Source organism: Urtica dioica, chromosome 6 (genome assembly GCF_054948205.1).
Source record: "Urtica dioica subsp. dioica isolate 48M chromosome 6, U.dioica_male_clone48M_v1_H2, whole genome shotgun sequence".
NCBI lineage: Eukaryota > Viridiplantae > Streptophyta > Magnoliopsida > Rosales > Urticaceae > Urtica > Urtica dioica.
The window spans coordinates 35705622-35727919 of NC_142761.1; the positions used below are offsets into that span (position 1 = coordinate 35705622).

The following is a 22298-nucleotide window of genomic DNA, read 5'->3' on the forward strand; positions in this document are numbered from 1 at the left end:
ACGAATGCACCGTTTTGAAGAAAATTGGTTGCACTTGTCTCAAAACGCCCCCGACCTAAACACCCAATACTCTTTCGATCCAAATTATGTTGCTCTTACTTTCGGCCATTCGGAATTCACCGAAATTCCAAACACCCAAGTGCCATACTACCCTCAAATGGATCCCGAGCAAGCCTATCAAGCTCAAATTCCACCATCCGAAGTGGTTTATGAAGCATTTCAAGAATTTGAGCAACATATGCGTGAATCCCAAAATCCAAATGAAGAAGAAGATGACGATGAAACCCAAAATCCAAATGAAGAAGAGGAGGAGGAAGAAGAAGAATACATACCACCACCACCTCAACGTCAAAGTCAAGTTCCACGACCTTGACAACATGAACAACAAGAGGAGACACAACAACGACGACAACGACGAGCACGACAAGAACAACAATAACAACATGAAGGTGCTCAACAACAACAACACCCACCTCAACAACAACAACCACCACGACTTCGTGCTGGGTCCATTGTGTGGGCTTTCTTTGAAGAGGTGATGGCGAACGGCGAAAAAGCCAGAAAATGTCACAGTTGTGGCAAAATCTTCAGCGCTCACAACACAAGAGTCGGGACGTCGCTATTGTGGAGTCATCACAGGCACTGCCAGGGGACGCAATATGGAGCCTTGACAAGTGCTGTAAGTCACATCGATCCTGTAAGCTTTAGACGTAATTTAGTAGAATATTTTGTTTCCACCGATCAATCTTTTAGTCATATCAAATCTAAAGGCTTTGTTAGGTTCATGAGTTCTATAATTCCAAACGTTCAAATAATGTCTAGGAAAGCCTTGAGATCCGGTATCCTAAAATGGTTTTTAGGAGAAAAGTAACAAATGAAAGATACAATATCATCTGGTAGGTATAGCGTAGCCTTAACCTCGGATATCTGGACTGGTCAATCAAAGATGGATTTCATGAGTGTTGTAGTACATAATATAGACGACGATTGGAACCTCAACAAACGTATCATAGCCTTTAGGAGGATAGAAGGTTCTCACACTAGTCAAAACATCTTAGACATCATAGTTAGTGTTATAGCTGAGTGGGGTTTGACCGATATGATTATATCTGTAACCTTAGATAATGCCACAAGCAACAACGCCATGATTAGAGAGTTAAAGGAGAAACTTCATTGTGACGATACCCTTTTGCACCAACGATGTGCTAACCATATCATAAACCTTATAGTTCAAGCTAGAGCCGCTAGTTATGACCCTTCGATCAACAAGATTAGGAATTACATTAGCTGGATAAATAATTCAACCTCTAGAGTAGACGAGCTTAAGAGACGCCTTAGACACAACGGTCTCCAAGAGCACACCTTTCACCTCGATAACAAAATTAGGTGGAATTCTACCTTTCTCATGTTGACCAACTTTTTATCCGAGCATTATGTTAATGTTATTGTTTCTTACATTAACAGTGAACATGGCGATGGCGTTATCACAGAATATGATATTAGGATGGCTGAATCATTTGTTTATTTTCTCGATATTTTTTACAAAGAAACTTGTTATCTCTCTGCTGTTTACACTCCTACTTCTTTTCTCGGTCTTCATACTATGACCGCAATTGCTGTGCATTTTGATAAATATAAAAACGAAACAATTTTTGAAGATTGTATTCAAGCAATGAAAGCCAAGTTTTTAAAATATTGGGGGGTTGGAAATGTTCCATTATTATACGGTTTTGGAGCCATTCTAGACTGCCGATGTAAAATTGGTGATTTAAAAAAATTTCTTAAGTACATTAGAAACCATTTCGAGGAACAAGATTACGTTGCACTTGATCTCGCGAGGATCGTGCAAGCTTTTTATGATCTTTTCAGGGTATACGAGGCGAAACTCCTACCGCAATATTGAACACAAGCATCTCAATCACAGACGCAGTATCCAATAGAAGACACCAATACACGAATGTCTTCGTCAGCGCCCTGCTTACAGCCCATCGCCTCAACAACAAGAAGCTGTGACAAGTCAGACGAGGTCGAGCCCAACCGACGCACGGTCCCATCCGGAGATCCAAGAGTATGATCGAAATGAGTGGGTCAAATCGGATGACGAAGCCATCGACCTATTGGCTTGGTGGAGACAAAATGCGAGGAGGTTCCCGGTCTTGTCATCTATGGCACAAGACATACTCACCATCCCTGTTTCAACCGTGTCATCTGAGGCGACTTTTAGTAGCGCGGGCCTCATCATCGGCGATAGAAGATGTAGCTTGAAACCGGAGATGGTCGAAGCATTGGCGTGTGGTAAGGATTGGATTCAACATAGAAATCGAGCACAAGAAACATTCATGTGCTTCGATATTCTTGACGATTTTGAAGTTGATTTCGCAAACGTAAACATCAATTGTTAGACTAACTTGTATAACTAAGGGATATCCCGGCCCTTGTCCGGGATAATTTTTCAAATAATTAACGAGGAAAGGGGTGCTCTTTTTCCTCGCCGTCGCACCTTTTTAGGGGCAGTGAGGTTTTTTAGGAGGCCCATTTTTAAATTCACATTCTTCTTTATTATTTTTTTCTACCCATTTACTTTAAAATCTTTTCAAATTAGTGCTTTATTACTTTCATTTAAAACATTTTTTTTAATTTTTTTTTCTTTTTTTTTACGCCTAACGGGGGTCTGAATCCCGTTAGGCGAGAGCCCGCTACCGTCCCGTTAGTTAACGGGACGGGACTCCCGTTTGGCCAAATAACGGGGGTCCGGGCTCGGGCGAGACGGGAGTAGCGGTTATCACCGCTAGGCCAGGTTTAGATTTGTCTAATCTTGGTCAAATACTCCACTATGTAAGCCAAAATTGAACACTCCTTTATACTAGAATTATAGTTACTCATCGTGAGTTGTGTCCACTGATCAAGATCTTCCAGGTTCAACCCGTATCGAGAAATGTCAATTATTATATTATAACTTTCTTAATACATATATACCTTAAGCACCGTTGCTTCACCAGCGAAAGATTCTTCCGAATGTACATACTTCGAAAGTGTCGACTCTATCAGTCCTGGAATCAACCCTTAGGTGAGTGAACATTGACCTTCTTTCAAGAAGGGTGGATTCTGTATCTGTCAACCACTTCCTACTCGAATCATGTTTCAAAACTCCCAAGACATAAGCTGTGATTAGCATGATAGTAGCCTTTTAACGAATGAGTCAAAGAGCGTTGTAATATGATCCACTGTCCATGATCACTTCAGAATTTAGATCAAGTCTCACTGTGACCATCATAGCGACCTCGGTTAGTGTGTCGTAACGGTTCTTAAACGACACATCTACAACCAAAGCCTGTCCGGATTGTGCACTTACCATAAGTACAGAATGCTCGCACGTCGTGATCAACCTTCACTAGTATTCCACATATATGGCTTTAGATATATTTATTCATGCGTGTATCAGTCATCGACCATGTTTTAGCTCACCATCCGAACTCAGGTGCCCATCAAGTGACTCAGTTTAATACCGATACTACGGATGATAGTTGCTATTGATTCTGATATTCAGAGTTCAACCCACTAATCATATGATGCTAATAAAGTAAACCATTATTCTATTTAGTAATCATTTATGATTTATTCATTATCTCTCGTGGGCAAAAATTCCTAACAGGAGGAGGTGACTCGTGTGGTTGGTCTTGAAATCTACGAAGTTGTTCTTAATATACGAGGTAAGGGTCTTCAGGTGGATGTTGGTGGAAGCTAGAAGGTTGGTCTTGAGAATGAGGATGTTGTGTATGATATTGTTCGTGAATTGGACGAGGAGGATGTGGAAGTTGTTGTGAAAGAAATTGTGGTACATATTTATGGTTGATAATGGGAGATCGGGGCAAATCGAGCTAATTCTTGAGAGACATTTGGAGGATGCCATTATGGTCGTTGGAATTCGATGTAATTGAGATTTTGAGAAAGGTTTAGCCAGTTTTTTAGAAATTGGTTTGGTGGAGAAGGTTGTTTAACTTCTTCGTGTCGCTCATCTTGTTGTTGTGATTGCGACGGCGTGATAGTGCGACTAAAACTTCTACACAGTTCACGTGAACTCGACGAGACATTATAAACTTTATAAACTATAATTAAAATTATAATATATATTTGTATGACTTAAGTATATAGTAAAATTTTTATAAACTTAACTATATAAAAAATAAATTTATTATAAACTTAATTATATAAAAAAATATTAGAATACAAACTTAAATATATAATTTTTTTCATACTTAATTATATAAAAAAAAATGAAAATACAAACTTAATATATAAAATTTTATGTTTAAAAAAAACATTTTTATTAAAAAAAAAAGAAAAAGAAAAAAACCAGACGATGAGCAAAGAAAATCTCTGCTTCTCCTTCTCCTTCTTCTTCTTCTTCCTTAAACCACCTTAAAACCCTAAATCTTCACACCATCATAACTCAAATGCCACCCTTGAAGGCCAAGCCCTTCTTATTGTCCTTCTTTTTCAGAGCAACAACAACAAGGTCCTCCTTCTCTCGCCGCGCCTTCTCTTCGCCATCCGCCATAGCCACTACCTCCAAGAATCTCCCCAAGTTCCGATGCATGAACAGAATCCACAGCGAATACAAAGCCACGGCCATCGCCGAAGCTCAGAAAGCCCTGAGAGAGTACCTCCACGCCACAAAGTCCCTTCCTTTCGTCTTCGCTGAGCTCATCGCAGAAAACTCACCCTTCTCTCTCGCCGCTCTCTTCCCCAAGCTCCGGTACTCCTCCACCACTTTCCCGACCAGATTCCGGCAGATTCTCAGCTACGAGCCGATCGACGAGTTGGAATTCTTCTTCGAGAGCATCGGCGTCGAAAAAGCCGAGGTTCACCGGTTTTTGGCGCCGAATATGTTTTTCTTTTCTCAGGAGAGGTCAGCCCTAGACGCTGCTGCGGAGCTCTATCGCTTCGGGTTTCCATGGAAGATGATTGGTAAGCTTTTCTCCGGCGAGACATCAGTGCTGCAAAAGTCTCCGGCTGAACTCTCGGAGAGGCTTTGTGGTATGAGAGAGAGGTACGGTCTCGAAAATCTCGCCATGGTTGGAATAGTCTTAGCGTTTCCTCGTCTCTTAGTCTTAGAGAGCGAGTTATGCGGGGAGATCGATGAGATCTTTGAATGCTTGAAGATGGTTTTCGTGGGTTTGGGTGTGGAGGGCTTTGCTGAAGGAAATGTGGATGTTTGGTACGAGCTTTGTTGTAAAGTTAGGTTCTTTTGGGATTTCGGTTGCGATAAGAGAATGGTTGTGGATTTGATGAGTGATGATATCCGTATTTTCCTAAATTGTTCCGTTAAAGACCTGTTGCGAAAGTTCAAGTTCTTTACTGGTTTCGGAGTCAGAGACGGAGAAGATATCGTGATGTTCATTCTTCAAAGGCCTGAGATTTTGGGTCTCGATATGGACACTCCGGTTGTATCGGTGCTCGGTGTGTTAGAGCATTTCGGATTGGAAAAACCCAAAATACAGTCTGTTGCTCGAAAGTACGGACACGTTTTGGGCCGGAACAGAATGGCTAATTTACCGAATATAATGAAGGCGGTTGATCTTCACGAATGGTGTTTCGAAAGGATCAAGAGATCAGATGGTATACAATTATTGGAGACATGTTCCCTAAATTGCCCCGACGAGGACGTTGATATAGCGTTCATGGAGGCTTGGAAACAGTGCACACTTCAGAAGAAGCGGAAATTCGAGTTTCTGAGGAGGTTCGGGTTCGGCGAGAATGTAAAGGCCATGAAGGTGTTGAAACGGATCCGCGGGCCCGGTGACAGCTTGCAAGAACGGTTCGACTGCCTCGTTGGTATGGGTTTCAAGCACTCGGATATCTGTCTGATGATACAGAGAGTGCCTGAGTTTATCTCTCAAGGCAAGGACAGTTTGGAAGAGAAAGTGAAGTTTTTGTACCAAGATACGGGATTGCCTATGCGGATACTCGTTGCCTGGCCGAAGCTTTTGCAGTACTGCTTAGAAACCCGGGTCAAACGCAGAGTCAGAGTTGTTATTTGGCTTAGACAGATGGGTTTAGGCGCCAAATATATATCGATTCCGTACACGGTTCATGCCAACGAAAACAAGTTCATTCGCCGCCTTTATAACTATCACCCGGCTCTTCCCAAACATTACCTCGAACGGTTCTAGATAGACCAATAAAATACTATCTTGGACTCCACTGATTTCGATCATGGACAGTTCTGATCTTCCTGAGTTCGATGGACTTCCAAGGGTTGTGTGTCAATCAAGATGATGTGTTGTCTCTCTCTCAGGTACGCGCAAAAAAACTAACATTTGTTTTACCGAACATGATTTTGAAAGTAAAAAGAAGGATGATATCGAGGGTTTTTTTTGTTGTCAGCGGTGCTGGGTTTGTTATTCTAACCATTCTTGTCAATCTCTTTGGAATGTGCAAGGAATCTGATTACTGAGGTGGTCAGTAAATCGCTGCACCTTCAAGGTAACTAAGCTCTCTGTCTCGGGACATATCTGAAATTTTCTATGTATATAACTGTTCTGATTTGCAAGCCTATCGTCTTGTTACAGCTTGATTGAAAACGTTATAGAATGCCTTGTTCTTTCACGTGTTTATGTTTGGACCGAGAGTCTCTGGAACATCAGCCAGGGATGTTTCCAGACCCGATTTTGGTTTACAGTTTTGACAAGTCGAACTTGCAAAAGGATCTGAACCGTTAGCGCTAAAAATTTGTACCTTTTCTTTCCTCTCTCCATTGGGCCGCATAAATATTGGGTTTAAGATTCAGAAATTCCGCCGAAAAATTTGCCTCATACGGTATGGATTTTCCTCTTTTGGTTCTGAAAACTGGCGAGGAGTCTGATTACAAGGGTAAACATGTCATGATCGAAAAAGGATAGGGGTTTGGATTGTAAGTTGTGTGTCTCGTTTGAAAATCAAGCTACTCAGAATGTTGGAGTATAGGCAAGGGCTTTTAGCGTACACAACCAGGTCCCGCGTCACTTGCACTGTAAGTATTCCAAAAAAAAGAAAATACTATTATTGCTGCAGAAAAACTTCACATGCACTGCAATGCCACTGATAAAGACCCTGAATCAATAATATATTTGGAATTTTGCAGCTCTTCTGCTCATTTAATCGAACGAGAAGCCTCGACCCAGTGAAGCAGCCAAAGTAGCGTTGAGGAAGACCCTTTTGGGATTAGTTACTGCTTATCGAAGCATAACCCAAATTAAAAATAGGTTTTTATTTTTTTTTTGTGTGAATAATAATAGGTGGGTTTAGATTGACTGGCGGTGTTATGGCATCGCACAAGTGAGTTAGTCCGGTGTCAAACTCGCCGCACGTGTGAATCGAATCAAAATAAGCCAAGAGGAGTTAGGTTTTTATCTGAATATCTGCTAAGCATAACATGTTGTAGATATGACACAGAAAGTAGTAGATCAATCTAAAAAAATTATCAGAAATAACATGTCACAATGACTTTTCAATGCCGCAACAAATTTACAATTTCATCACAACAAAATGAGTCGAGTAAAATTCAAATGAAGAACCTAATTTACACTTTAAAACTAGTGAAGCTTGTGTATTGAGAATCACTGTGATTACCCAATATATATATATATATATATATATATATATATATATATATATATATATATATATATATATATATATATATTGTATTGCCTCTTACATTTCTCATTGGATTACACAAATACAAGAATTCCATACTCCCTCCAGCTTGCCATCTTCCCATATGCTACACATGTAGCATCATTTCAAACTCCCAAAAAAAAAAAAATTAGTTACTATACAAAATTTGCCCTGAAAAATAATTTAAAACATGTTGTTTGACAAGGGTCTAGAGTTTGGTTACCTTGACTCAAACTCGTGAACATGTGCGATATCTTTTCCATGAGAGTCGGTCCAACTAACTTTCCTCTTCTGGGTGCTCGATTCGTTGTCCCTCACCACTGTTTTCTTGAGATTGCTCTTGAGATTATTTGAGGGATCATTATTATTATTATTATTGGAAGCATTTTTGCTGGTGTAAGAAGCAAGCTGGGAAGAAGATAACTTGTTGGTATTGATATTGGGACTTTTGTTGAACCGTTTTGATGGTTCATAGCAAGACCACACTAATGAAGTGCACTTGTTCTTCGCCAGGAGTTCTGCTTCTAAAGCACCACAAAATTTGTGTCAAAATAATAATGTGTTTATTATGTGTAGCTATGGCTTTTCAAGTTTGTGCCAATAAATTATATAGCATGACAAAAACTCGGAGATATTATAGATCATATAATGTCAAGCATTTGGTAGTTTGGTGTTTAGGTTGTCCCATTAGTTTTCGTGCTTCCTCCACTAATGGTGGCTTAACTTGTGTTGTGCTGTTTTATGTATGTATGTATATATATATATATATATATATATATATATTTTGTATTATTATATTTTTTTTAGGCGAAGCGGTCATTGTTGAAGTGGTGTAATTGGGTGAAATAAGGGAAATTTTAAAGAATGTATTCTCAGTTCTACTCATTGTTTGATTCATGGTGTGGAGAAGTACTCTCAAATGCGCATTTGATTTTTTATTATTAGTTTATATTATTTAAGACTAATTATGTTTTGCTTTTAGATTGCACGAGCCCTAAGAAATGGCCATTGTGGATGTACAATAATAGTCACGGCGGAAAATTGTATGTTTAGTGGAGCTACCCCTAATTTTTTTTTCACACTTTTGACCCATTTAAAAAATTAATTATATTGTTTACCTTGAAAATTTACAAATTAGCTTATCCTAAAACATTTTTTTCAAATTAGCCTCCCCGGTGAGCTTCTCTGGTTCCGTCCTTATATTTATACGCATTTGTTTAAACTAGTGATGAAAATATCATGACTGATTCGACAAAGTCGACTCCAACTAGAAGAGAAAATTTATGGAATAGATGTACTATATTAAAAATAAAAGATAGACATTAATCTCAATAATTACAAAAATAGACATGTTTTTCACAAAAATACAGCTCACATTACGCAATATTCTCCTATTTTCTTCACCAAATAGTTTAGCGTCGTCTATTGTTGTTTAATCTGACCGGTTGTTTATGCCATCAAGTGTCGTTTGATGTTACGTCATTCCATTTTGTTTGGTGCCGCTGGTTGTCGTAGGATTCGTATGTGCCCGCAACAAGCTACATTTATTTTTCTCATATTTCTATTAAAAAAAAAAAGTTAAGAGCGAAGATTTATTCCATTATCCATGATAGTATTGTCGTTAAATCTGATCAAAGGACTCTGGGAACTCCCTAGTCCCATAAGTTTGCAGGAAATGGAACTCGCCGAACTGTGAAAAACGGTACTAGAATCCAAGAACCATTTTTCACAGGACCGGGAATTATTAACACTTTTTTTTTGGTACATTAATAAAGCTAATCCATGAAATTTTCTAGCAGAATGAGTTGGAAGTGATCTGGGAAACTTAAAATTGCGCTATTTGGATTTGGGATGAAGACAAGCAAGTATTGCTAGCTGTGTAAAAAAAAATAGCAGTAAATAAATTATTGATTGTGTGATGATACATATTAACGAATAGATGCAATAACCGAGACAAAACGACGGACAACTTTTTTATGTGTGGGGTCCAAAGCTCTTGGAATTCGCAAGCTTAGATTTGATATTGCCACTTCAAATACCAATCAGCCAGAGTAAAGATAAGGTCAAGATATGTCTCCGCGTGAAAACAAAATTTTGCCACTAAACATAAATGACAGAAATGTATTACAAAGACGACAAAATATAAATCCATTTCAACGCATTATGGGTCGCTGATAAGTGTAAATCTATTTCAACTTTCTTTTGTTGGGAAACAAAAAACAGTTAGGATTATTGCTTCTGCGCGAAAAATATATCTTTACTCATATAGAGTTCAGTGATTCAGTTCAATGATTATATACATCATTTGCACAACCCATTTTGATACCTGGTTGTGATGATCAGAAAAGGACCTATGCGTGTAGTAAGGGTTGGACACTATAAATAATGGTATCGTAAAAATATGGTTCTCCGATATTACCCGGATTCGATGACTTGGCCGCCAAGCTTAAGCGTTATCTTTTCCTTTACAAAAATGTATCTCGGATAACACGAGCTAATATTCGAGATGTTAAGCGATTAGCCACTTCAGGAAGTACTGTCGAAGATATGCCCGGAAGAACCGGAAGAAGCTCTCGAACAACCTGCGCGATATTCATATCCTGTTGATTTTCCACGCGAAGTGGGACCGGAATCAATACATGATGAAGAGAGAACATGAGAAAATGAATGAAAAAAAAACGAGCTTCGAAGTTATAAATATACCTTAGAAGGCGTGCTTGACATTGAACTTCCGGCGGTCAAGAACTCGACAATTGTTTGAACGTTGTTGAGTATGACTTTGTCCTCCTCGTTGATTGTGGGAAGAAGCCCCGCTGGCTTGAAGGGTCCGAGACTGGGAACCATACTGAAGATCGGAGTGGGATTTCTGAGTCCGATAAGCGCCATTACACGGACCAACTGTTCCCTTGTGACAGCATCGATGCCTTTCACGATCTAATTTTCATGAAAAAAAAGAGAGGAGGATCAGCCTCTACATACCATTATCCAGGAAGAATATAATAAAAGAGAAGTTTATAAAGATTCCCAAGAACGTGTTGACGTACCTCATCGAGAAGGAATTCTCGGAAAAAGTTTCCTTTATCCGATAACAAAAATGCCAAAGCTGCCCTTGTTTGGACCGGTTCTTGTTGGGACGACAGCATCGGAGGGAGTACCGGAAAAGAATTTCCTGTTCCGCGTTGCATAAGGCCAAGCTCAGCCATATCTCCATTCAGACTCTCTCCGCCGCCACTTTTAGCAGCCGTTATGAAAGTCTCGAAGGCTTGCATGACATCGATGAATCTTTCCGCATTGAAAACACCAGATTTCCCATATATCGTGTAGCGCAGAGCACTCCTTAACCGCGGGGACTCATCAGTCAGAAGTCTCTGGAGATGAAAGCAAGATTAGAAAGATCAGAACAGTAAATCTCTGCCCGGGTGGCTATTAATCCTTGCACAAGAACCATTGATTTTACCTGCGCAATATAAGGATAAGCCTCGTCGACGATTGCAAAATCGGGATTTCCAACTAAAGCTATTCCTTCGAGCACCCCGATCGCTCTGATTATGAGCGCAAAATAAGGTGGTATTCTGAATGGATAGTCAAAGGTTATCTGAGCCAGGTCTGATGCCAGCTCCTGGAAATTGATATTTTTGGCTCCTCCGCCTTCAAGGGCTTGGTCAAACACCTTGGCCAGAACGGGCAAAATGGGATCTAAGTTAACACCTTCTGGAATGAACCCGAGTTTGACAAAGTCTTTTACTATAGCTCCATAATCACGATGTATAAGGTGAGCAATTGCTTCAATCATCCCGTACTTCTGATCATCCGTCAGCTTTGTTACAAGGCCTATTGCAGAAACATGAATAAGTTTGTGATAGGTTCAAATGAATTGAAAACAGCTCCGTGCAGGCATTCCAAGAGTATCAGAGAAAATATAATACCAACTATCAAGCACTCAAGACACGTATGTAATCTAACAGAAGGTTGTACGGTGGGGGTATCTTATTGCAAAATGTCTATTGTGTTGCAAATGCTTCCATGAATAGACACCTTTGAAGCGGGATATATTATGGAAGCCTTTAACACTCACTAGTTTTCACCTTTAGCATCAATGTGAAGTTTGTGATAAGTTCAAATGAATTTAAAACAGCTTGGTACAGAATTCCAAGAGTATCAGAGAAAATATAATATCAAGCACTGAACACAACCCTTTGTAAGTCAAGGTGTACATGTAATCTAACAGAAGGTTGTACGGTCGGGGCATCTTATTGCAATGTCTATTATGTTACAAAGGCTTCCATGAATAGACATCTTTGAAGCGGGATGTATTCATGGAAGCCTTTAACGCTCACTAGTTTTCACCTTAAGCCTCAATGTGACTTTTCATTTGGTAACGAAAAACCTCAGATGTCTGGGTTTGACATACTTGAACAATTTTTAAAACTGGTATATTCTTTAGTGGAAGCGTTACTCTGTTTTATCTTTTGTGGATAATGTGTTCAGTGAAAGGACATTGGAAAATTCTCAAATAAAAGAAGTCTAGTTTGAGTTTCTCCCAAGGAAGTCTGTCCTTATTTTCTCTCTTGAAATTACATGTGCTAATTTCAGGACTTGGCATTATAATAACCCCAATATATGTCAAAAATCGATTGTTGAAAGCTAGCAGTGAATATGTTGAAAGATGAGCTTGACTATAAACTATGAAGTAGATTGTTACCAAAATCAAGTATAGCAAGCTTCCCATCAGGAGTCCGGATCAAATTTCCAGGATGAGGATCAGCGTGAAAAAATCCAGTGTCCAGAAGCTGTAAAGAGAAAATGTCGTGTTTTTTACATGATTTGAGTAAGCAATATTTATATTCCCGTAAATCTAAATGCAAGGAGGGTAAATACCACCTGGGAATTCAAAAAGGAATTACTAAATAGATCATGGTCTAATACACAGTGAATAAGAATATGCATGAACCATGTTGAATGGCATCAGCAAATTATGCAACTTTTAAAATAACGTTAAATGCATAGAATATCCCCCACTATGCGTAGACAATGACTTGAATTGGGGCCACAAACAACATATATTTCCACTCGATATTTGTGAGTTATAACAGTTGGATCCAGAAACGTAACTGAAACTAAATAACCGTTCAAAGAACTTTCCTAGGGATCATTTATTTTGTTTCAGTTTCGGGGAAAAAAACAAGGTCACTAGTCTATGGGAAAAGCAGTAAAAAATTACCAGGACAACCATATTATTGGCATAACAAATTACCTGCTTTAGATAGCAGATGACTCCAACATTAACCAGTTCCCCGACATCGCTTTCTTTACTTTGTGAAAGCTTTTCCCCGTCTATCCATTTCGTGGTAAGAACCTTTCTTGTTGTGTACTTCTTATAAGTTTCTGGGACAACCACCTAGAGAAAGGGAAAAATACACGTTTTAATGCGATATATCTTAAAGGATATAAATACATCAGATCAACTAGATAAGGAAGTACTCAATGGACTTACCAATGCCAGAGAGATGGAAGTAATACCCACCATTTTCCAAACATAAAAACCAGAAAATATGTAAAGACAAATCCTTTTACACTTGCAACAAGTTTTTTTTTTCAAGAAGTGACCCTTAAGCAAGTTTCAACGTACGAATATGTACTTTTAATGAATAAGTGTTTTTTTAACTACCGTAGAATGCATGCATTTTGGTTCTAAGGCAAAGGAGTCACCTGTGGAAGATCCTTCCTCATCATTTCAGAGAAAATCAATCCGTTCTCACCCTCATTAACATAATCTAGCTCTTCAAAGAATCGGGCTGCCCATTCATCAACAAGTCCAACCACATCAACAGAGATCTGGGATGAATTAACGTGGGGATGAGAAAATCAATAATAGATCATTATTTATCTTAGCTAGAAAAAGTAAATGAATAGGAGGCATCCAAGTTATGAGGAACAACTACCTGAGGAAATTTTCGTAGAGCCAAACCCAAATTCCGGATGATGAATAAGTCGACTGTCACAGTCTCAAGAACGTAAGGCCTTTGTACTTTAACAGCCACCAAATCACCATTTTCTTTCAAGCGCCCCTTATATACTTGTCCAAGGGATGCTGCGTATATTTTTCCAAGGAAAATTAATTAATTATTTTAGCTATGAACTACGGAAGGCTGGCTTGTAACCTTTCTGATCGCAAGTTAACAACAATAATCTACTTTCAGATCGTATTATATGCCTTACCGGCAGCAATGGGGGAAGATGACAGTTCTGAGTAGACATTTTGCCACGGTTCACCAAACTCCTCATTGATGAGAGCCATAGCCACATCATCTGGGAAGGAAGGTACCTTCGCACGTGATTCAAACAAAGAAAATCAGCCAAAAAAAAAAAAAAAAAACTGGTGCTTCTTTCTAATTAAACGTAGTTGGTTCTATGTTGTGATGCAGAGCAAAAAGAATAAAAGAACACGTATAGACCCATTTAACATATATCTGTCGAATGACTTTTGTGTTGGATTAAAAGACTTTTTTGAACTGTGTAGGTAATCAGATTCTAATTCCATTTCAACCTGATATATATGTACCTTATCACAAAGCTTTTGCAGCTCAGTCATTGCACTCGGTGACAGTATATCTGGTCGAATGCTCAATGCTTGTCCAAGTTTTATGTACGCAGGTCCCAGAGAGGTAACTATCTCCCTTAATTCAATAGCTCTAGCAACTTCATTCTGTGTATTGAAAAGTAACAAGGTCATGAGATTGGAAGTTCACGCCAAGACTCATTCTGTTTTGCTTCTCAATCATAATCAAGTAAGGTTGAGTATAATTTATTTTTCATTTTTGTTTTGTTTCCTTAAATTTTTTTCTGCCTTTTTTTAATTATATATTTTTACAATTCCTGGTGCCCCAATCCCTGAACCCCAGGTTCAGGAGATAACTTAGAAGACAACTTAGAATTCTTGTTTATCTCCGGGATTAAACTTGCGACCTATGCCTCAGTCAAAGTCACAAACTTCTCTTCCTTACCCCTGGATAAAGAGCCATTTATGACAGCCTTAGTCAAAAAATTTTAAATAGATTAATTTCTTGACAAGGGGACAAGGAACCGAATGGCCTTAGAACCCCCGACTTTTTTTTTTTTTTTTTTTTTTCCATAGCAGTAGTGATCCAGTGGGTTTCTGAATTAGCTGATTGTCTCATATAATTATGCAGGCAAAACCAAAAAAGCATAAAAAGGAGGGACTTCTTTTTACCTCTTTAACCTTCTTATTTATGATATCCAGAGCAATGCGTGAGAGAAAACCTCCTGCAACAGACATTAATTGGAGGATACGTGTGGCTACAGCACGTGGACGTTTTCCCCAATAAGCAGCGATACTCGAAGGCTCATACACCAAAGGAAGAAACTCACTGCTTTCATCTGTCTAAGAAAACATAAGCATCACAAAAACAAGTGTTGAGTAACGAGCCCAAGGTATCAAGCTTGGCAAGAGTGAAACAATCATCAGCTTCAATGACCCATCAGACAGATGTTTAGAGAAAAATCGTTCAACGCCATTTTCAAAACATACCTCAACAAGGCGGAGCTGAACATCATCCTCGGCGAACTGCGAGTCTTTTAAATTCTGTCCTCGAAGACCTCTCATGAGTATCGCCAAATCTTCATTTTCCTCCATCTGTGCTCTTACTCTTTTTATTTCCTGTGACACGTCTCCAATTCTCTGCCATTTTCAAAACCCATCAAGAAACTCAATAAGCTTGGACGGCCACCTAGTACAGCTAAATTTAGAGAAAATTTTCCAATAAACAATAAAGACCAGTTGTCATTGATTCTGAATGAAAGCTTGCGCTTTCAAGAAACATATGCTGATAAATTTTGCTCAAAAACAGTTTTTGTTCCAAACACAAAATCTAGATTAAGTAACACTAATAGATTGTCACAACTCACAACTCTTCTTTTACAGCCAAAAATGAATTTAAAAACCGTAACTCATATCAAACTTAGGCCTTTCTTAATCTACAAGCTTAAACTTCAAACTTTATGAATTTCCAATAAACAGAACTAAAGCTTTCCACTTCAAGCAGCGTTTATCACATCTTAACTTAAAAATCTCAATTCTTCTTCGATCAACTCACCGTTGAAACTCCATTAACAGGCCTCGACGGCGACGAAGACCTCGGCGATCCATTGACGCCGCCATTCGTTGCCGGCTTCTTCTCCGAACCGGTCTTAGACGGCTTAGGCTCGGTGGCGACCGCGAAAACCCTACCGGTCCGCCTGGGAAAGCGGATTCCGGCGAGCGGAGTCGACTTACGGCTGGGGAAAGTCCGGCGGAGATGCTCGATCCGGCAGCAGTTGAGCTGGGATGACGCCGCGTCCATGGCGGACTCCGGCGATTGCGGTCGGTTCTAGAGAGAGAGAGTGAGAAAGCGGAGGGCGTTAGAGAGAGAGAGAGTGATACTTCTGATTCGGTTTGTGAAGTGTGTAATAAAGAGGGAAAAAAGACTCGCGAAATTAAAATGCGTGGTCGTTGAGACCTGGCGGGTGATATGACACGTGGCTTCGTTTGGAGCAATGGTCTTGGTTATTCAATTTTGTATGCAATTTATTTTTTATGTATAATTATTTTTATTTAAGAGGCAGGTTTGTTGGGACTTGGGAATATATTCACCGTCAATGACTCTCGCTCTCTCTCCTTTGATTGACAACCGTGGAATGTGCAAAAGGAGGTGATGCAGCTCTCACGATTCATTAATAAATGAGTTTTTTTTTTGTAGGTAGACAACTTAAATTAATTCATGTTTGAGTCGAAATTTTTTATTTTTTTACTTAAAAATCTTCAAAAATATATTATTTAGTTCTCTTATGTTTATAATTTCTGAAATTGAAGTTTTGGCTCATTTTTTCACAATTTTAATGCAATTAAAACATTGTTTTTCCCCATCTTTAAGCATCTTTATCCGTCGCAATCCATCTTACTTATTGTTTTTTTAACATTTTATAGCAAATTGTCTCTATCCATCCCTACATGTCACAAGGTCTATCTCACACTGTCGCAAAAAATCAAAATTTTCATCTCTAACCATTGCAAATCGTCTAAACGTTCCGAAAATTTTCAGACTATTTAACATTAAATTAAACCTCAAAATATCAATCCAACTTAATCTAAACTAATTTGAAATGTGAAACAAGAGAACTTACCCATTTTTTTGAACTTCAATCCACGAAATCCAAGATTTTAGAGAGAATCTGAGATTTAAACTTCATTCAAAGGTATTTTTATCTGAAAAATGAACAAAAGTCCAAATTCAGATATTATGAACATAAGAAGTCCAACTAAGATATTTTGAATGTTTTTAAGTATAGAAAATTAAATTTTCCTTTGGGTATATACCTCTTCATGTTTAGTTACATATTATTAAAAAAAAAAAAAATCGTACATGATTTTGATCAATTTCTTTAACTCACATACTCAATTTCGGTCAATCAATCATTTTCAAAATTGTCTGTTTTGATTTTCATCCGAATTTCTTAATTTTTAGATTTATGGTATTTATGTTCGTATTCACGCTCATGAATCAGTTTTCCCAGGATTTCAAATAACTAATCCAATTGTCCAAAATTTTATTCCATTATTTTTATTATTTTTGTGTATTTGAGTTGTTTGAATGATTTTATTTTGAAAAATGAATTTTACGTGATTTTGATCAATTTCTTTCGGTCCATCAATCGATTTCGAAATTGTCTGTATTAATTTTAATTAAAATTTCTTAATTTTTAGATTTATGGTCTTTATGTTCTTGTTCATATTTGTGAACCAGTTTTGTTTTTTTCAGTATCTCAAAGTAATTAATCCATGTGTCCAAAATTTTAATCCTTTTTTTTTTGTGAAGTTGAGTTGTTTGGAGCCTTCGGTTATGTGGATAACTATGCATCATTATACAGTATATATGAATGTGGATTTGGATTTAAAACAAGAAAAACTTGTAGATGAAATTGAATTAATTAATTTCCTTTAAGACAAGCCACAATCATCTTTGATTATTAGTACACATCAAACAAGTCAGTGTGAAAACTCTCACGAGTGGAACAAGTCTTCTTTTTGTGTTATACTTCGCTCGCAAAACCGATCTTCTTCTTCATAAGTCTTCCGAGAAGGGCCTTGATGGTAGGAGGTTAGCCTACATTGAATAGAACTCTAACGAGTGGAAAGAACCGAAGGCCTCAAACAAGTCAAATACACACAAAAACAGTGGATTAAAATTTTGGATAACTGAATTAATTATTTTGAAATCTTGGGATGAGAAGAGATCTAATTCGACTAATTGAAATTTACCTTGACTAACCTAACTCGACGACGATGGAGACAGAGATTGACGATGATGGCATTAGAGATCGATGGCGATTGTGATAGAGATGGCGCCGAAGACCGAAGGCGATGTTGTCGGAGATCGACAGTGGTGGCGACGGAGATCCACGACGACGACAGGTTCAATTACGACAGAGACGATGAATGTGACAACGTTTGGGCTAGAGTTTTGAGCTTCGCGTTTTTAAGCGTGTTTGGCGTTTCAATGGAGAGTGCAATAATGAGATTGGTATTGGAGGGTGAGTGAAAGAGTATTTTAGTGATTTTTAAAAATTTTGGCTAACTTGAAAAAGTTTTGCTATTTGCTAAGTCTTAATTATAAATGGGAAAATAACACATTTATACCCTGTGTTTTAGTGAAATGTCGAGTTTAACCCTCGGTTTTCAAAAATGTCGAGTTCATACCCTCTGTTTAACTAAAATAACGAAATTATACCCTCTGTTTAACTAAAATAACGAAATTATACCGTGAAATGAATAACAGCGTCACAAATCTTCCTTTCATTGATATTAACTCTTATATAAGAAAAACCAAATCAAATCTAAATCAGTACCCTAACTTCCAAATTCTCAATTTTGAAATAAAAATAGCCTTAAATTGAAATTAAATAATAAAAGTCATACCTCCTAAGAAATGACTTCATTCCGTGTTCGAATTGTAACTCTAAATCCTGGATTCTCTGTTCGAATATGCGATTTTGATGACTATCAACTATCGATGTTTACCCATTTGCCTCTTTCTGTGTTCTTCACAATTAAAAGACTGTTTTTTATTTTTTATTTTTTAAATAAATTACATATATGGCGCGAATGAATAAAGATAATTGGTGTTTATATATAAATATTATAGTCAACGTCAATGAAACGTCAATAAAAAGAATATTCGTGACACTGTTGTCTATTTCAGAAAAGATTTTTTTTTTTGGCATTTGTTTCATATTGAATATTTTTGTTATTTATAATTTTTTTAATGTGGTTATGTTAAGTAATATTACGAGACTTGAACTAAAAAACATACCTGAACTTTTTGAACTATTTTTTTTTTAAATTACCTCTATTGAAAACTAAATTCACATAAATATTACAATAAATACTACTAGAATTCTAACTCATATATTCTATTATTGATTCTTGATTATATCTTTATCCCATTCGCTGACAATCTAATATAATTACAATAGTATCTCTTAATGAAAATTACTACAATACACTTTAGTGAGCAAGATTTATAACACGAGTTTGTAAACATTAATGTCATTAATAGAGTTAATAACAAATTGTCTATTTGATAACACATATGTCAACGGATTTGAGTATTTGTCATCATCTTTTAGAGGGCATAGAGCTCAACTTAAAAAAATTAAAAAAAAAAAGGAATAGGATCATACACATGTGATATATGACATATTTGTGCAATAATTTGACATCTTCGTAATTGGAGTTCAGGCCAGGGGAATTGACACTAATAATACTATCTCAATGCCACTTACCAAATTTAGCCCAAAACCAAAAAATTGACACATGTAGTACCTAGACCATTATGTAAAAACTATTATACCCTCATAATTCTTTTAAATGTATGCAAACTCATCTTCCTGGTTATTCTCCATCTTTTTCCAAAAAAAAAACCTCTCATCTTCTCTCTCTCTCTCTCTCTCTCTCTCACGATCCCCCATTGTTTCTCGCTCAAAAAAATCGCACACGAACTATCCCTCTATTCTCACTCGATCTCAGACCCTCTCTCGCACGTTCTCTTCCAGTTCGCACATCTTTGTTTCTCGCTCAAAAAAATCAGCCGCGACCACCTATCGCCCATTCTCTCTCGCACGTTCCCTTTTCCCATCCCCGCACACCAACTGTTTGTCGAAACGCCCCTGAGAAATATTTCTATGTTTCTCGGCGCAACTTCGAGGGCCTGTCGGCGAAGAAGATGGCGAGCCTCGGAGGGCTTAGCAAGGTTGTGGGTTTGCCTGGGTATGGCTTCGCCGCCGTGGCGAGAGACTCTCTGCACAGCATTCCCGAGCACGGTGCTGACAACAAAATCGGAGCTTCTTTCGAAACTCGCTGCGGTTGGCTTTTGGTAAATGCCTGATCAAGCTTGTTATTTTTATCTATTCGATTGTGATGGTTTGATTGAGTATTGATCTTGTAACAAATTAAGCCTGTAGAGTATGTAGAGATGATTAATTCAATGAGGCCTAACATATGGGCCTCTTTGGCAGATGAAGTCCCCGCCTGGGTCTCTGAGAATAGGAATAAGACCTCCGTTGATCGCACTCTCACGTGGCTCGATCAATGCATCGATTTAAACTCGGTAGAAAGAAATCAATTCAGTTTCTTTTCATCACTAATATTGTTTGATGGGACACATAATGATCTTTGTGAAAAGTTTAGGGAGATGGAGGAGTTTTCGAGTCCGTAGTCGGAGTCTCCGATGTTGAAGAACGTGAGAGGTGTTTGCGAGGTTAAACAGAGAAGTGTCTCTGGTATGATTTTTTTGAATAATTTCGCGATATACGTTGCTTTCATCATCTCTAACGATGTTGATTCTTGTATGTTGTTATTACGTATATATACTTAAATGACTTTTTTGTAGGATATTGGATTGGAGATTTTGGACTTGGAGAGAGCATGGAGGATCGTCCTGCTCTTCTCGATGCCGTAACTGTAAGATTTCTTTTAAGGTTCGGTGTCTAATTTTGTTTGATAAACACTGACAATAATGTTCTCAGGATGTCCTAAGCGACGAAAAACCACGCCTTGTCTGTGGGCTTGGACTTCCAGGTACCCGATTTATTACAATTTTTCAGATATTATATTGACTCGGTGCATTTTGTTAAAGAATGTGATTTATCTGCGTGCCATGTTGTTTGGAATCTTTAAAACGGGTCTATCACAGCGATGTTATGTGTTTTTCTCGAAATAATTTATGATGAATTCGATAGTAATTTTCTGTTATTTTGATCTCACAGAAGAGGTCTTGCAGGGGGTTTCTGCCAGAATTGATCTTTTCAACTCCGAGTACGTATCTAGATCTTCATAATAATCTCAAGTTCATTGGAACAGAATTTGACATTTTCTGTTTATTTATCTATATTTTTTCAGCTATCTATACCACGTCACTCTGTAGTGTTTGGCCGAGTATGTGTTGTGTTTGGCCGAGTATGTGTTTGTGTCACTGTGTAGTGTTTGGCCGAGTATGTGTTTGGACGAGTATGTGTTTGTGTGTATTTGTGTTTGGGCGAGTGTGTGTTTGTGTGCATTTGTTTGTGTTTCGGGCTCGTTTGTATATTTGGTTGAACAATGTTTGTGTTTGGGAGAGTGTGTGTTTCGGGGTCTTTTGTATTTGGTTGAACAATGTTTGTGTGTTATTGCATGAATTATTCTTGCATGTGTTTGATTGAATTTAGGTAGGTTTTTGTGTTTGTTTGCATGTTTGTGTGTGTTTGATTGAATCTCGGTAGGGTTTTTGTGTTTGTTGCATGTTTGTGTGTGTTTGATTGAATCTCGGTAGGTTTTATCGTCACTTAGTCTACAAACCCATTTGGATCCTGGTTTGTGACATATTGGTAACGAACTGGTTGAGTTCGTGACCGATGTGTCACGAGCTCGCTGACTTCGTGACATATGTGTCACGGACTGACCCATTTCGTGACACTTCTATCACGAAGTGGGTGACTTCGTGACACATCTGTCACGGAGTCAGCGAGTTCGTGATACATCGGTCACGAACTCAACCATTGTCCGTGACAGATGTGTCACGGAGTGAATCCACTCCGTGACAAATGTGTCACGAAGTGATTCACTCCGTGACAGATGTGTCACAGAGTGTATTCATTCGTCAGCCGGCTTACTTTGTTATTTTGCTCATGGGTAAATATTTTAATTCTTAATGACACATTTTAATTAAAGCATGCGTTTTTTGTTCGTTCAGAAATGATTGTGGCATGTTTATGATCAAGACTGCCGAGTTTTTGGCGCACGACCTTCCATTGTCTGATTTGAAACAGGAGGACATGCTCGTGTATCGACAGAAGATGACCACCGAATTATACCGACACAGAGCGCTAAAACTACACACGCGTGGAAATGTCAATGTTGAGGCTACTTAAAATTATGTGTTTATGATTGTACGTATGTGTTTATAACTGTATATATGTGTGTTTAGAACTTTATGTATTGTCTTGACATCAATTTCTTAGTTTAGAATTTTATGTATTGTTTTGAAATTAATTTATGTGTCACAAAGTGACCTCATTTCGTGACAGTTGTGTTTTATAAACCATTCTTA

The 22298-nt window shown here is 38.0% G+C and overlaps 1 protein-coding gene, 1 long non-coding RNA gene and 2 pseudogenes across 2 annotated transcripts; 3 read left to right on the plus strand and 1 right to left on the minus strand.

Annotated features, from left to right (window-relative positions):
* Positions 1–4332: 4332 nt before the first annotated feature.
* LOC149393812 (transcription termination factor MTEF18, mitochondrial pseudogene) lies at positions 4333–6269 on the plus strand (annotated as a pseudogene).
* A 120-nt stretch (positions 6270–6389) lies between these two features.
* On the plus strand, positions 6390–7397 carry LOC149393813 (uncharacterized). The gene is made up of 2 exons (XR_016299847.1): positions 6390–7012; positions 7124–7397. It is a non-coding gene; the product is annotated as an uncharacterized LOC149393813 (long non-coding RNA).
* Positions 7398–9781: 2384 nt separating this feature from the next.
* LOC149393814 (Protein kinase superfamily protein) lies at positions 9782–16118 on the minus strand. The gene is made up of 13 exons (XM_089617550.1): positions 15774–16118; positions 15209–15358; positions 14891–15061; positions 14222–14365; positions 13879–13984; positions 13602–13750; positions 13369–13494; positions 12914–13057; positions 12362–12449; positions 11117–11490; positions 10704–11027; positions 10363–10593; positions 9782–10259 (listed from the first exon to the last, which is right to left on the minus strand). The coding sequence occupies exons 1-13, from the start codon at positions 16017–16019 to the stop codon at positions 10125–10127; spliced, it is 2388 nt and encodes a 795-aa protein (XP_089473676.1). The 5' UTR covers positions 16020–16118; the 3' UTR covers positions 9782–10124.
* A 1902-nt stretch (positions 16119–18020) lies between these two features.
* Positions 18021–21137, plus strand: LOC149393815 (uncharacterized; annotated as a pseudogene).
* Positions 21138–22298: the final 1161 nt, after the last annotated feature.